The following is a 14070-nucleotide window of genomic DNA, read 5'->3' on the forward strand; positions in this document are numbered from 1 at the left end:
GGTTTGTCACCATGTGTGGGGCTGGATGCCGGGGTGTCACGGTGTGGGGGCAGGGGCGACAGTGCCGGGCTGTCACGGTGTGGGGGGAGGGGGGTGGTGCCGGGCTGTCACGGGACGCGGGGCCGTCGCGCCTGCGCAGAGCGGCGGCGGGCGCGGGCGGAAGCGGCGGCGGGCGCGGGGCAGGGCCGGGCCGGGGCGGTTGGTGCCGGGTCCCCGCCGTGCCCGCCGCGGGGCGCGGGCGCCATGGCAGAGGCTGGGCGGCCGCAGCGGAAGCTGTCCCGGGTCGGGGAGAGCCTGTACCGCGTCCTGGGCCTGCAGAAGGGCAGCTCGCCCGAGGAGATCAAGAAGGCCTACCGGTACGGCGGGGCTCGGCGGGGGGGCGGGGAGCTGGGAGCCGGGAGCCGGGGCGAGGGGGCCGTCCCGGGGGTCCCGCCCCGTGCCCACCCTCCCACCGTGCCCCGCAGGAAGCTGGCGCTCAAGTACCACCCAGACAAGAACCCCGATGACCCGGCTGCAGCCGAGCGCTTCAAGGAGATCAACAGTGCCCACGCCACGCTGAGCGATGAGGACAAGCGTCGCCTCTACGACCAGTACGGCTCCCTGGGCCTCTACGTGGCTGAGCAGTTCGGCGACGATGCCGTCAAGCACTACTTCCTCATGTCCAAGTGGTGGTTCCAGGTGAGGCCTGGCCCGACGCCATGGCGGCCCTGCGCGGCCTGGCCTCCGTGCGGGGCGGCCGTGGTGGGGGCTGGCTGCTGGCACAGCTCGGGTGGGCTTATGGGGGCTGTCGGCTCTTCCTCTGCAGGCCCTGGCTCTGTGCTGCGGCGCACTCACCTGCTGCTGCTGCTGCTGTTGCTGCTTCTTCTGCTGCGGGACGTGCTGCCCACCAAAGGAGGACGAGTCCTACAAGTATGTCGACCCCAAGGATCTGGAGGAGCAGATGCGTGCAGAGGACAGCGGTGAGTTGGGCTGTCTGTGTCTGTCTTACGCCCCGGCGGATGAGACCACCTGGTGTTGTCTTGTGTGGGGCTCTGGGGGAGCTCCCCATCTCACCTCATGGCAGGGATGGAGCTCTAGCTGGAGGCTCAGATCAGACTTCACTGCAGCCCTTGTTTAACAGCCAGCCTTCGGTGTTTTCTGTCCAGACTGGGGCTGGTGATAGTGATAGAGGGAACCACCACACAGGCCATGGGGATGCCTTCTCCTTCCTCTTTTGCCTCTGGGCGAGGGCCCCCCAAAGCCCCTGCGCAGGTCTGCGGCTTAAACACACTTGGGCCTGTCCCCTCCAGGGGTACGGAGCATGGGGAATGCAGCTGTGCTCCAGGCTGGCTTCATTCCCTGGGCACTGGCCATACTGATGTCTACAGGAACTGCCACTGGGTGACTTTTGCAGGTTTCCATGGGGCAGGGGGCACTGCTGCAGGGCTGCGCGCTGGCTAGAGGTGTGGGAGCCTTCCTGGGGGTGATGGGACATCTCAGATACCTGCTCACCACCACCACAGGACAAGGCTGAGCCACTGATATGCAGCTTTTCTTTTCCAGATCCGTGGATACCTGTTGTGGAACAGCCCCTGCCTGCCAGCACAGAGCCCTTGCCAGCTGTCAGCACCAGGACCGATGCCTGAGGCTGGCCTCAGTCCTGCCAGCTTACCCAGGACTCAGGGCAGAGATCTTCTTTTGGGACTGTCACTTTCCGGGACCCCGGTCATGCCACTCAGGGTGGCTAGAATCTCAGGTTAATTTGGCCAGCATCGATGCAGAGGCTCTTCTGCCCCTGCTCAAGCTGTGGGGCGATGCCCCTGTCTCCCAGCACTGGTGGTGGACGTGGCCTGGACCCTGTGCTGCTGCACCCCGTGCCCATTGCACAGCCTGCTGCTGTGCCCTGGCCTGGCACCAGGCATTGGAGCCGGTGTAGGCAGTCACGAGCAGAGACCTCTCTGGGCCAGGCTCTGTCTTACTAGAGGTAGCTGAGCCTGTCCAAGACCGTTAGCACTGTAACCTCTGGGGCTGGGCTGAGCCCACTACCTGCCCTCACAGGGACCCTCCTGATGGGTGCTGGGTGCCAAACGCTGCTTGTGGGGTGGGGGTGCTGCCTGCTGCACCCCCTTCCTTTCTGCCCAGCCCCAGCTCTGGGGCACTGGCTACACCCCATGCCCACTGCTGCTGGCAGGCTCCCTGCAGGGCTGGGCCCAGTACAGGCACTTTCCTTGGGTTTGTATAGGTTTTCTGGGCACCATTAAAGGATGCTAGGAGGGGAGCATGCTGCTGTGTGGTCTCTTGTTTCCCACCTGAACGCTCTGCAGTGGGATGGGCCTCTGCCTCGCCCTGCCCTGCGCTGGGGGGCTGTGGCTGTGGGTCCACGGGATGGTGTGCTGAGCAGGGTACGGAGTAGGTGGGGCATGTCCCAAGTGCGGCTGGAGGGGGTGCTTTCTCGCAGGGGTGAATGTTGCTCTGTCTTCTGTCACCTTCCTGGACAGCTTTGTGTCCCATGTCTCCCATCCAGTGCTGGCTCACAGGGGGCGGTGCTTTTCCCCCTCCTCGCTGCTGTGGGGCATAGGGCAGGAGATGCCTGGCGAGGTCCCACTGAGGCGTCTGTAGTGACTGTCCCTGTTCCTCGCGCTGCTGACGTGCTGTGTGGTGCCGTGTGATCCCCATCTCCCTGCAGCCCCACGGGAGATACCCACTCTGGGCAGGAGCAGTGGTGCCGTGGTGGTGTGGCTCAGGCAGCTTCTCCAGCCCTGGGGCTCTTCCCACCGTGTGTGGCAGCTGACAGCTCAGTGCCTACCTGGGTCCTGCCACGCTGTGCTGCCCCGGGGCCCTGCTCCCCACTTGGCCAGGGCTGCCGGCTGCCCCGCCAGGCTGCCCGGCTCCTGCCCTGCTCTCTCAGGAGCTGTGGCCCTGCTGAGGGCCAGGGCTGGACGGTGCCACCCCATCCTAGGGGAGTGAGGGGCCAGGGGGACGCAGTGAGAGCTTCACCCTTAAGCAGCCTCTGCCCAGAGCTGTCTCACCCCCTAAATATAGCCAGAGTGTCAGGGCGAGGGGTGGTACGGGGGTGTTCCTGGCACAGGCCCCCCTGCATGCCCTTCCAGGCTGATATTCAGGAGTGGCTGGTTGGTGCTGGATAGGGTCTGTGGGGCCTGGGGCACCCCAGCCTCCACGCAGCCCCGCTGCCTGCGGGGGTGGGCATGCACGTCCCAGTGGGAGCCTGGCAGCCCTGCTCTGCCCGGGCCCTGCTCCCTCCCGCCTCTGCGGATCCTGTGCCGGTGTGCCCCAGCTGCCCGGGACCCCCGCCCCTGTACTCCCTGGGCAGGAGGTGGTGGAGGAGCCCTGGGAAGCGCCTGGGGAGCAGCAGTGCTCGTCCGGCGGGAGCGGGGCTCTGCCCAAGCCGAGGGCTGCGGGCTGAGCTGGGGTGGGACGGGCACGGCAGGGAGGTCTGCCCGGGGATGGGGGCGGCGTGCGGCTCAGCCCCTGCTGCCCCTGCCGCCTCCACCAGGCTGCCCGGGCTGCTGGTCCCGGTGGGCTAGCCAGTCCCCAAGGGATCAGCTGGTCCTGGTGTGCCAGACGGTCCCTGGTGGGTCAGCCGGTGCCGGGGGTCAGCCGGGCTGGGGGCGCCGGTGGGGCCCCGCGCGGCCGTGACTCAGTGTCACCCGACGCTGCCGACAGCTGCGGCGGCCCCGGCGGGGCGGGGGCGGCTAAAATTAGCGCCGTGCTCAGCGGGGCCGGGGCCGGGGCAGAGCGGGCAGCGGGCGGCCGGGGCCGGAGCCGGAGCGGGGCCGTGGTGGGCAGAGCCGGGCCGGGCCGGGCCGGGAACGCGGCAATGAACTTCGCAGTGGGGCTGAAGCCGCTGTTGGCGGAGGCACGGAGCATGGAGAGCCTGGAGAAGCAGCTCATCTGCCCCATCTGCCTGGAGATGTTCACCAAGCCTGTGGTGATCCTGCCATGCCAGCACAACCTCTGCCGCAAATGTGCCAATGATGTCTTCCAGGTGCGTCCCCCTCGACCCTGACCCATGGAGGGTGCTGGATCTGGGCTGACCCCAGGGTGCGCCACCGGGACCCCTGGCTGGGCCATGTTGGTGCACAGGGGGGATCATGTCTGTGCCCACATCCACATCTGTACCCATGTCTGTGTCTGTGTTCGTGTCCATGATCATGTCTGTGTCTGTCTATGCTCATGCCTGTGGCTGTGTCCATGTCCACACCCATGCCCATACCTGTGTCCATGCCCGCACCCATGCCCATGTCCATGCCTGTGCCTGTGTCCACGCCCATGCCTATGTCTGTGTCCATGGCCTCACCCATGCCCATGTCTCTGCTTGCGCCAGTGCCTGTGTCTGTTCCGTGCCTCTGTTTGCACTGGGCGCACAGCCAGGGGGGTCCCAGGCACCGCGGGGTCTCCCTGCCGGCGGCAGAACCTGGGGTAGAGGCTGCCCAGGGGTGCCACAGCCGTGACCCCCCGCCGCCCCCCCAGGCCTCCAACCCGCTGTGGCAGTCGCGGGGCTCCAGCGCGGTGCCGTCGGGCGGCCGGTTCCGGTGCCCGTCGTGCCGCCACGAGGTGGTGCTGGACCGGCACGGGGTGTACGGGCTGCAGCGGAACCTGCTGGTGGAGAACATCATCGACATCTACAAGCAGGAGTCGGCCAGGTGCGGGGACCCCACGGGGGCACGGGGGACCTCACGAGGAAGTGAGCCCCACGGGTGAAAGGGAGCCCACGGGGGAGGGGGAGGTGCAGGTGCAGGGCTGGGGCCGGGGGTGTTCCTTGGGCGGGATGTGCCTGCAGGATTAGGGGTGTCCCTGAGTGTCCCTGAGACCAGAAGGTGTCTCTGGGGGCTGGGGGTGTCCCTGGGGCCAGGTGTACCTGTGAGGCTGGATGTGTCCATGGGTGTCCCTGGGTCTGGGGGTGTCCTGGGGTCTGGGGGTGTCCCTGGGGCTGGGGACATCCCCTGGGGCTAGGTGTGCCTGTGGGGCTGGGGGTGTCCCTGGGTCTGGGGGTTTCTCTGGGGCCAGGGTCTACCTGTGGGCAGCAGTGCCCGGGTCCCACCCATAGGCCCCTGCACGCCAAGGCCGAGCAGCACCTCATGTGTGAGGAGCATGAGGACGAGCGGATCAACATCTACTGCCTGCGCTGCGAGGCACCCACCTGCTCCCTCTGCAAGGTCTTCGGGGCGCACAAAGACTGCGAGGTTGCACCGCTGCCTGCTGTCTACCAGCGCCAGAAGGTTGGTGGCCCTGAAGGGGACAGCAGGGCCCCGGGGATGGCAGGGGCCTGGGGGCTGCCTGTCGAGACAGCCTTCACACCCCTCTTGTCCTCTCCCAGAGTGAGCTCAGCGATGGCATCGCCATGCTGGTGGCAGGGAACGACCGCATCCAGGCCATCATCACGCAGATGGAGGAGATCTGCCACACCATCGAGGTGGGGGCTGGGGGGTGTCCCTGGGTACCATGCACAGCCCTGGGGCCATGCCAGTGGTGGGGACATGGGGGGGCCAGGGCAGCCCCTGAGCCCCACAGTCCTGCAGGAGAATGGCCGGCGGCAGAAGCAGCACCTGGGGCTGCGCTTTGACTCGCTGTACAGCATCCTGGAGGAGCGGAAGAAGGAGCTGCTGCAGAGCATCGCGCGGGAGCAGGAGGCAAAGCTGCAGCGTGTGCGGGGTCTTATCCGCCAGTACGGTGACCACCTGGAGGCCTCCTCCAAGCTGGTGGAGTCGGCCATCCAGGCCATGGAGGAGCCTCAAATGGCCGTGTACCTGCAGGTCTGTGTGGGCAGGGGCTGCAGGGCTGCTGGGGAACTGGGGGTGGGCAGGTCCCTCCAGGGGGTCTGGAGCTGCCCCAGGGCTGGGGGTGGGGGCAGTGGTCCCTGTGGGGGGCTGGGGATACCCCACAGGGCTGTGCAGGGGGAACTGTGGTCACCCCAAAGGGTCTGGGGCTGTCCCTGGGATATGCTGTGGTGGGGGTGATGTCTGGCTCCTGGGGTCCTGGGCCCCATTACTCCAGAGAGATACTGACCCCCTCCCCTCCCTCCCCCACTTTGTTCCATAGCACTCCAAGGAACTCCTGAAAAAGTGAGTGGGGATGAGGGGCACAGGGATGGGGGCATGGCAGGCATGGGCAGGGGGTGGTCATAGAGCTGGGGGCATGGGCAGGGTGGAGGGCACAGAGCTGGGGACATGGGCAGCATGGGCAGGGTGTGGGGCACAGCTGTGGCTGGTCTTGCTGGGCCATGGCTGGGGACAAGGGGCCCCCATGGGTGCTGGAGCCCAGCAGCTCCTGGGGGTCTGCCTGCCCTGCAGGATCATGGACATGTCCAAGGTATCAATGAGCAGCCGCCCAGAGCCTGGCTACGAGAACATGGACCACTTCTCCATCAACGTGGACTATGTGGCAGAGATGCTGAGGACCATTGAGTTCCAGACAGGTGCCAGCACCGGGACGAGTGCTGCTGTGCCCAGGGCCTTGGATGGGCAGAGCCCCCCATCACCTTGTGCCCTGCGTGGGGAGGTGTGGCCCCTCAGCCCCATGCTCCTTCCTGGCTTGTGGGCTGCTGTGTCCTACAGACCAGCCTGGCTCCCACACGTCTCGCCTGGGGTGTCCCTGGCCTGCCCAGGCCATGGAGAGGGAGAGCCCTGGCTGACCTGTCCCTCTGTCCCACAGAGCCACTGGGCGAGGATGAGGCAGACGGACCTGGGGACAGCAATGAGGCCACAGCAGATGAGGACCGGCTGGACAGCCTGGAGGCACCTGAAGCCATGGAGGGTGAGTCCCTGCTGTGCCATGCTGTGCCATGCCATGCTGTGCTGTGCTGCGCCATGCCATGTTGTGCTGTGCCAAGCCGCTTTGTGCTGTGCCATGCCTGGCTGCTGCTCTTGCCCCCAGGGCTGCAGGGTCGGCTGGGGACAGCAGGACCCATGGGACGGGGGCTGCCATGCCATGGAGGTGGGGGGATGTGCCATGCCATGCCCAGTGCCACGTCTGTGTGGCTGCACCATGCCAGGGTATCCCTATCTCCATCTTGTCACCTGCTTTCCCTCTGCAGATGTGGGGCCGAGGCAGAAGCCAGCAAGCTCTCCCCATGGTGAGACCCTCACTGGGACTGAGACAGGGAGTGGGGAGAATGCAAATGGGCCCAGGCCGTGGGGTGCTGTGGGGCAGAGGAGGCACCCCGTGAGGAGAGATGGGGATGGGGGTTCATACCTTGGGGCCCCCCAAGCTGTCCCTGTCTCCCTGCCTGCTGGGGCGGGGGTCCCAGCAAGCCCATCACACGGTGCTGAGGCCAGTTTCTCACACAGGTCAGCACTGAGCCGTTGCTGTGGGACAGCATCGGCACCTGCCGGCTCATCATGGCCCTGGCACTTGTCTGTGAGCTCCAGCCCTGCTGCTGCAATTCCCCAAATGCTGGAGCTGCCCCTCTCTGACATTAAACCCTGTGTGAGGATGTTGTCTCCAGTGTGGTGTGTGGGCCAGGCTGAGCATGGGGGCTGCCCCCCACACCGCTCCACACCAGCTCCACAGGGACCAGCCCAGGCACAGCCCCTGCCCCACTGAGCTGGGCCCCTGCCCCACCACCCCAGTGGTAAACTCAGGACCCCACACGAGGGACTGAGTCCCCAGAAACCCCTGGTGCAGCTTGGCTTCAGCAACCCAGGGCAGGATTGCGGCTTTGCACCTCGGACCCTGTGAGTGGGGCTGCTGACCCCTGCCTGCAGCCCCTGCCTGGCAGTGAGGAATGGCCCCCAGCCCCCAGCCCCACCAGCCTGCCTGCTGGACTGGATGCCGGCTTGGCAGCACCGTCCCCTGGGTGCACTGAGCAAACAGTGCTGGGATGAGCTGGCTGAGTACACAGCTGGGAACGCCACGACCAGCACCGGGCTGGGGCCTGCACCCCCCGCCCCGCCAGCCAGGCCCCCCGGGAGGGCTGTGGCAGCACTGGCTGCGTCACCTGTCTTGTCCCCACACTGCCCTGGCGTCATGGCTGATGCAGCAGATGATGCACATGGCGAGGGGCTCCTTGTGGGGGCAAGGCTGGGACTGGGCAGGTCCCCTGGGGCTGGGGCACCACGGGGGTGTCCCCTGCAGCCAACCCCCACCCTGGTGGGCAGCAGGGGCTGCATGCTGGGCCTGTTTCCACCCCCAGTGCTCAGCATACCAGCACACCCCACAGCAAGCCCAGGGACCACCAGGCTGGCCTGGGGCTGGGGTGCAGGACCCTGGAGGACAGGCCCATGGGAGAGGGGGAAGTGAAATGCTGGAGCATGGCAGGTCCCAGTGAACCTGGGGCTGGGAGAGGAGCTGAGCCCCAGTGGGGAGGCCAGGGATGCCCTGGCAGCAGAGGAGACCCCAGTGCTGGGCTGTGCCAGCAGGACCCTTCCCCTGCTGCTGGCTGGTTTCTGGCCTAGTCTGGAGCCCCTGGGAGCAAACAGGCAAGGACACACGGCCAGACAGGGGAGCACAGTGGGGACAGGAGCCGGACTTGTGCAGCTGGGGCAGAGAAGACCCCTCAGCTGCCTCCTGGGGTGCAGGGACGTGAAGCAAGACCCCCCTGGGGGCAAAGGGACAGTGCAGGAGCTGGTGACACAAGCTGGGACAGAGAAAATGCCCATTGGATATCAGGAAAAACTCCTTCTCCCAAGAGCCCAACCTTTAAAACAGGGCTGGGGAGTCCAGAGCGTCTCCATCCATCCCCAGCAGGGACCCTGCTTGGCACAGGGAGGTAGGCAAGAGGGACCAGTTCTGGAGCTGAGCCCACCATGAGGCATGGCCCGGCACATCTCCCTTCTCACAGCCTGTGCTGAACTTACTCCTGCTGTAGCTGTGGGCTCCAACTACATGGCTGCCAGGGGTGCTGCTGCCCACCCAGAGCAGCGATTTGCCTTTGTCCTTGTAAGGTCCCTGCTGGCCCCCTCCTCCAGCCTGGCTCAGTCCTGCTGGTGGCAGCTCTGCCTTCAAGCAGAGTGACTAGTCCCTGAGGGCTTGGTGTTACCTGCCATCCAAGTGAGGGACCCTGGCACAATGCCCTGCGGCACCTGCTCACTGCCAGCCGCTGGCAGAGTGTGGCTTGCCCATGTCCACCCACCAGACCCCGTGTCCCAGCACTGGCAGACACACTCAGTCCTGGCCAGGGACAGGCTGAGGGCTGTCTCTGCTCTGCTGCATCTTCAAGCTGTTGTTCATGCCAGAGGCAATGTGGCTGGGGGGCAATCTACCCCGCAGCCCAGCCTAGCTGCTCCTTGGTCACTGTCTGCTCCTTCACACACCAGAAACATGCCCCAGGAGGGCTTGTGTGGTCCCTGGGGACTGAGGTGAGGCCGGGTGGCCTCTCCATTCCTGCACTGTCTATTTAGGGCCTTTTGGGCACGTGAGATTTGCTTTCTCCACCCCTCAGAAATGTCCCCGTCACCTTCCAGAGATGAGAGTGGCAGCTCCTGTGCACCCTTGGGTGCCACCTCTAGGGACTGAGGTGTCTCAGCAGAGTCCCAGCTTGGTTCTCCTCTATTTCTGGTAGTTTTCTTCTTTGAGGCCCAGCTCAGGGTGTTTTCCACCCATCTCTGCCCTCCCCAGCCTCAGCCTGTCCCTTGGGCAGCCCCTGACTGCCCATAGTGAAGTGGCTGCTCTCCTTGACCTTGCACATCCCAGCTCTGCTGGTCTTTGGTCACCTGACACCCTCTCTGTGCACCCAGGCAAGGTTTTAAAAATCCCTCCTTTGATGTCTGTCCCCCAGCGTATGTTTGTGCCTCCACCCCTTCCCTGTCCCAGATCTCCACCCTGGGTTCCCAGCATCTCCAGACCAACCCTCTGCTACTTCCATACCTCTCCCTGGTCCCAGTGGGCAGCTCTGCTGTGCATCCCTGTGGTCATGAACTGGGGAGCAAGGAGGACGTGACCCCTGGAGTCCAGGGAATGGCCACAGCGATGCTGAAGGGACTGCAGCTACATGAGGAGAAGCTGAGACTGTTCTGCCTGGAACAGAGAAGGCTCAGGGGATTGAACTGATGTGTATACATGCCTGAATGGGAGGAGGGAAGGAAAACAGAGCCAGGCTCTTCCCAGTGGTGCCCAGTGACAGGACCAGAGGCAATGAGCACAAACTGGAGTACAGGAGATACCACTGAAACTTTTTTCCAAAGTTTGGTAGGTTTTTTTATCCCCCCAAAAAACCACCCTTTTTTTTACAGTGAGGCTGATCAAACAGGTTGCCTGGAACAGGCTGCCCAGAGAGGCTGTGGCCCCTCCAGCTGTGAAGCTACTCACAGACCCAGGTTGTCCAGGTCTGTGTCCAGTCTTGAATATCTTCAAGGAGGGAAATGCTCTGGGCAACCTGTTTCAGTACAGTCTTTCTTGCCAGTACAGTCTTCCAGGTTTCTCACAGCCACATGGAATTTCCTCTTTCAAAGCCTGGATGCACATGGCCTTGAGCAACAAGCTTTGGCTGCTGCTCCCTGGAGCAGGGGGTTGGAGTGGGAGATCTCCCAAGATTCCTTCCAGCTTCAGCCATCCTGGCATCCTGTGATCACTCTTGCTTTCCTCAGCTCCTTCATCCTTCAGAGCTGCCTCCTGCCAGAGCCTACCTAACCAAGTCACTGCAATTAGCTCATCTGAAGTCCAGGGGCTGCACCCTGCTGCCTGCATTCCTGCCTGCCCCCACGTGCTGACCTCCACCACCTCATGGCTGCCACCGTCACAGCCCCAAGCAGTTTTTTCCAAGCACCCTCCAGAAAACTTCACTGCTCCAGTCCTGCCATCCTGCCCTTCGAGCAGGTATCATGGAGTTTATCATCAAATAATTGCATCATAGAATGGTTAAGGTTGGAAGGGGCCCCCTGCAGCAAGCAGGGACACCTTCAGCTACACCAGGTGAAGGCCCCTGTGAGGACCGGGGCCACCCATGAGGAGGCTGAATCTCTCCCAGATGTCTCAGGGAGGCTTCATCCATGTCCTTCTCTTGATCGGGGGTCTGAAACACACCCTGCCACAGGGCCCCCCTCCCTGCCCTCTGCTTCAGTCCTGATCCACCCGCACTCAGCAGCACCGTGTGTCCCACCGAGGAGCCCTCCACCCCTGGCGCTCCTGCACAGGGTGGCCGTGCCCCTCCTGAAGACGCTGTGCCCGCCCCCCACCCCTCCCAGCCCCACAAGCCATCCCACCCTGCTGCCTGGCTCTTACAGCAGCTCCGAGGGGGCTGCCACATGCAGAGCTGGATCCCCCTACTCACGTCCCCGGCTGCCCGTATGTGGGTGCAGCACCCCTTTGCCCTGCTCCTCGGTAGAGAGGCACCCGTTGTTCTATTCGCCCTGTGCCATTTGCTTCCCACCACACCCACGGCTGCCTCGCCTCCGGGGCCTGGAGCTGCTTCCCCTCCCCCGACACCACGGTACGGTCCTCCCAGCCCAGGGACACAGGCAGCCCCGGCCCCAGTGCCGGTATGCCCGGTGCTGCCCGGCCAGCGGCCCCCGCGCGGACCCGTCCCAGCTCTGCTCCGCCCGTTCCCGGTGAGCCCCGACAGCTCCCCCACCCCCGCCCCGCACTCGGTCACGTCTCGGGTTTCCACCACGTTTTATTAAAAAATCGGTGCGGGCCCGTCCCGGGGCCGTCGCGGGGCCGGTTACGGCGCCCACTTGCCTCAGCGCCGAGGGTGAGGCGGGTGCAGCAGGCGCAGCCCGGTGCCGGTGCGTTTGCCAGTGCGGCCCCGGGCAGGGAGGCGGAGGTGGTGGCCGGACCCCGGCGCAGCCCCGGCGGGTCCCGGGACGGGGCTCAGCGCCCCACGGCGTCGAGGATGAGGCGGTTGCTGTCGGCACGGGCGCGCTGGCTCTGGGCGCGGGCGAGCAGCAGGAGATGCCGCAGGAGGTGGAAGGTGAGGTCGATGGAGAGCGGCGGCTCGTCCCGCCGCGCCCGCCACGGCTCCGGCGACGGCGGCACCAGCGGCGGCCAGAGCGGGCGGGCCCGAGCCTCGGCCGTGGCCGCCGGGACGGAGCCGTCGGGGCGGGCGGCGGCGGGCGGCGGGCGGGCGAGCAGCAGCAGGAGGGTGAGCAGCGCCCGCCGCATCCTCAGCTCCGTCCGCACCTGCGGAGCCGGGGGCTCAGAGCAACGGGGAGGGAGCGGGGACCCCGCGGGGGATCGCGCACCCGGCAGTGCGGGGCCGTCCCGGGCGCGGTGCCCCCTCCCCGCCCGCCCGTCCAGTCCCGTACGCGCTGCGCCCTCCCCGCTCCCCTGCCCCGGCGCCTGCCCGGTGCGCTGCCCCCGTTCCATACCCACGCACCATCCCGTACCCGGTGCGCTGTGCCCTTCCCCTGCCGGTGCGCTGCCGGTGGAGCGGAGCGCGGTCCGTCCCGCCGGAGCTGAGCCGGCGGCGCGGCCGGTGGTTATATAGGTCCGGGAGCTCCGGCTGACGTCAGCGCCGGGCACGCACCGACCGGCGGGGGGCGGGGGCGGGAGGGGCACCGGCACGGCGGCGGAGTGCGGGACTGCGGGGCGGCGGGGGCCGTGACCCCGGTTCCGTTCTGGAGCCCAGCCGGAGGGGTGCGGCGGGGCCGGGGCCGGCAGGTCCCCTGGGCCAGGAGCCGCCGGGAGTGCAGCTTCCCGGTCACCCGGCTGCTCCCGGCACCCCCAGCCCCACCTCCCGCCGCTGCCCGGCCCGCGCCCTGTCCCCGGCCCCTTCATCGAGCGCCGGCGGCGCCCGGCTCCGTTGCCGGCGGTGCCGCTGTCCGCGGTGCTGAAGGGCCGGGAGGGGCCGGGGCCGCGGGGGCGGGCAGGGCCCCGGGGCCGGTGGACTGTGCCGGGCCGGTGGGGCGGCCTGACCCGCGGCTCCTCGGCGTGGGACCCCCCGGGTGGGCCGGGCCAAGCGACCGCATCGGGCAGCCACGTCTGGGGCAGTCACCGCGTGGCGGCGGCGGACGGGACCTCGGTTACTTGCACCCAGCGGCACAGGACGGGCGCGGGGAGGGGGGGCGTGCACGACCCGGCCGTGGCGGGGCCCGGAGGCATCGTGCCCCGGGCAGAACTCGTGGTGCTGAGGTCAAACCGCCGCGTGTGCCTGGCGCTGCAGACAGCCCCGAGCGAGGCACCGCTAGCCAAATTCTGTGACTCATAGAGCGAAGGCACCGGAGCCGAGAGCGCTGTGCTGCATGCAGGATGTTCCAGCCCGGGGCACCGGCCGCTGCTGCCAAAAGGTGAGGTAGCTGCTGGTGCACCGCATCCCTGCCGGCAGACCCCCGGCGGCACTGCAGCCCTGCCTGGCAGCCCCATGCCACTGCCTGGGGGTGGAGGGGAACCGAGCTGACACCCAGCACCAATGCTGGTGCAGGTGCCAAAATGGGCCTGGCACAGGCTCTTTCCACGGTGCCAGTGTTAGCGAGAGCCTGGGGACAGAGGCACAGCCTGGCCCCTCACACAGCACATCCCACACTGGGCTGCACAGGGGTGGTGGGACACAGCCCTGCCCACAGTGAGGCAGCACACGGTGCCATGCACCTGTGATGTGGATCTGGTGTGAAGGCTGGCACCTGGCACCACCTCCCTGCAGCTCCAGGGCAGAGCCCTCAGCAGGGGCTGGGCTCAATCCCCCATGCCCTGGCAGCCCCCATGCAATGTGGCTGGCTGCTCCTGGGGACAAGTTCATGCCATGCTTGCAGCTCACTCACTGCCAACACATCAAGGCCTCCTGCACCCCTGGATGGAGCTGCCTAGTGCATCAGGGCTGCAAACTCCTGCCATTCACAGCCTCTGGCCAACAGCGCCCACCCTGCAGGATGGGGAGAGCCTGGGCTGAGCCCCACAGCCCAACATGGTGCCTGAGGCACAAGCCTCCCACAGCCCCAGTGCTGTCTGGCACAGGCCCAGTGCATGGCCAAGCCGCACAGCCCAGAGCTGCTCCACCGCGCTGTCAGGTTGGCTGAAGCTGTAGCCCCTTCCTGAGGGCTTCCATCCTTGGCACAGTGCACCAGGGTCCTGCACAAGTTTTGGTTCCTCTGTGCTTTGGGTTGCACCCATATGCCTGGAACTGCACCCACAGCCACAGCAGGGCCAGCCCCTGCCCAGCTGGTGTGCGAGGGCAGCGTGGAGCAGGTTCTGTGTGAACTG

General features: G+C 66.4%; 2 protein-coding genes across 2 annotated transcripts; both read left to right on the forward strand.

The window, feature by feature from the left end:
- Positions 1-125: 125 nt before the first annotated feature.
- Positions 126-2257, forward strand: DNAJC5G (DnaJ heat shock protein family (Hsp40) member C5 gamma). The gene is made up of 4 exons (XM_055712967.1): positions 126-356; positions 465-678; positions 806-959; positions 1543-2257. Exons 1-4 carry the CDS (start codon positions 244-246, stop codon positions 1623-1625), a joined length of 564 nt encoding a protein of 187 aa, XP_055568942.1. The 5' UTR covers positions 126-243; the 3' UTR covers positions 1626-2257.
- Positions 2258-3747: 1490 nt separating this feature from the next.
- On the forward strand, positions 3748-7414 carry TRIM54 (tripartite motif containing 54). Its single transcript, XM_055712966.1, has 10 exons — positions 3748-3985; positions 4471-4643; positions 5048-5219; positions 5318-5413; positions 5520-5753; positions 6040-6062; positions 6291-6415; positions 6652-6753; positions 7034-7072; positions 7287-7414. Exons 1-10 carry the CDS (start codon positions 3818-3820, stop codon positions 7295-7297), a joined length of 1143 nt encoding a protein of 380 aa, XP_055568941.1. The 5' UTR covers positions 3748-3817; the 3' UTR covers positions 7298-7414.
- Positions 7415-14070: the final 6656 nt, after the last annotated feature.

The sequence above is a fragment of the Falco cherrug genome, chromosome 6 (assembly GCF_023634085.1).
Source record: "Falco cherrug isolate bFalChe1 chromosome 6, bFalChe1.pri, whole genome shotgun sequence".
Classification (NCBI taxonomy): Eukaryota; Metazoa; Chordata; class Aves; order Falconiformes; family Falconidae; genus Falco; species Falco cherrug.

What these genes read in the sequence shown, in the direction of transcription:
- TRIM54 (XM_055712966.1), top strand. Translation starts at nt 3,818, where the DNA reads ATGAACTTCGCAGTGGGGCTGAAGCCGCTGTTGGCGGAGGCACGGAGC. An exon ending in TACAAGCAGGAGTCGGCCAG is followed by an intron (nt 4,644 to 5,047) that starts GTGCGGGGACCC and finishes TCCCACCCATAG; the next exon opens with GCCCCTGCACGCCAAGGCCG. An exon ending in AAATGGCCGTGTACCTGCAG is followed by an intron (nt 5,754 to 6,039) that starts GTCTGTGTGGGC and finishes TTTGTTCCATAG; the next exon opens with CACTCCAAGGAACTCCTGAA.
- DNAJC5G (XM_055712967.1), top strand. Translation starts at nt 244, where the DNA reads ATGGCAGAGGCTGGGCGGCCGCAGCGGAAGCTGTCCCGGGTCGGGGAG. An exon ending in GAGATCAAGAAGGCCTACCG is followed by an intron (nt 357 to 464) that starts GTACGGCGGGGC and finishes CGTGCCCCGCAG; the next exon opens with GAAGCTGGCGCTCAAGTACC. An exon ending in GATGCGTGCAGAGGACAGCG is followed by an intron (nt 960 to 1,542) that starts GTGAGTTGGGCT and finishes TTTCTTTTCCAG; the next exon opens with ATCCGTGGATACCTGTTGTG.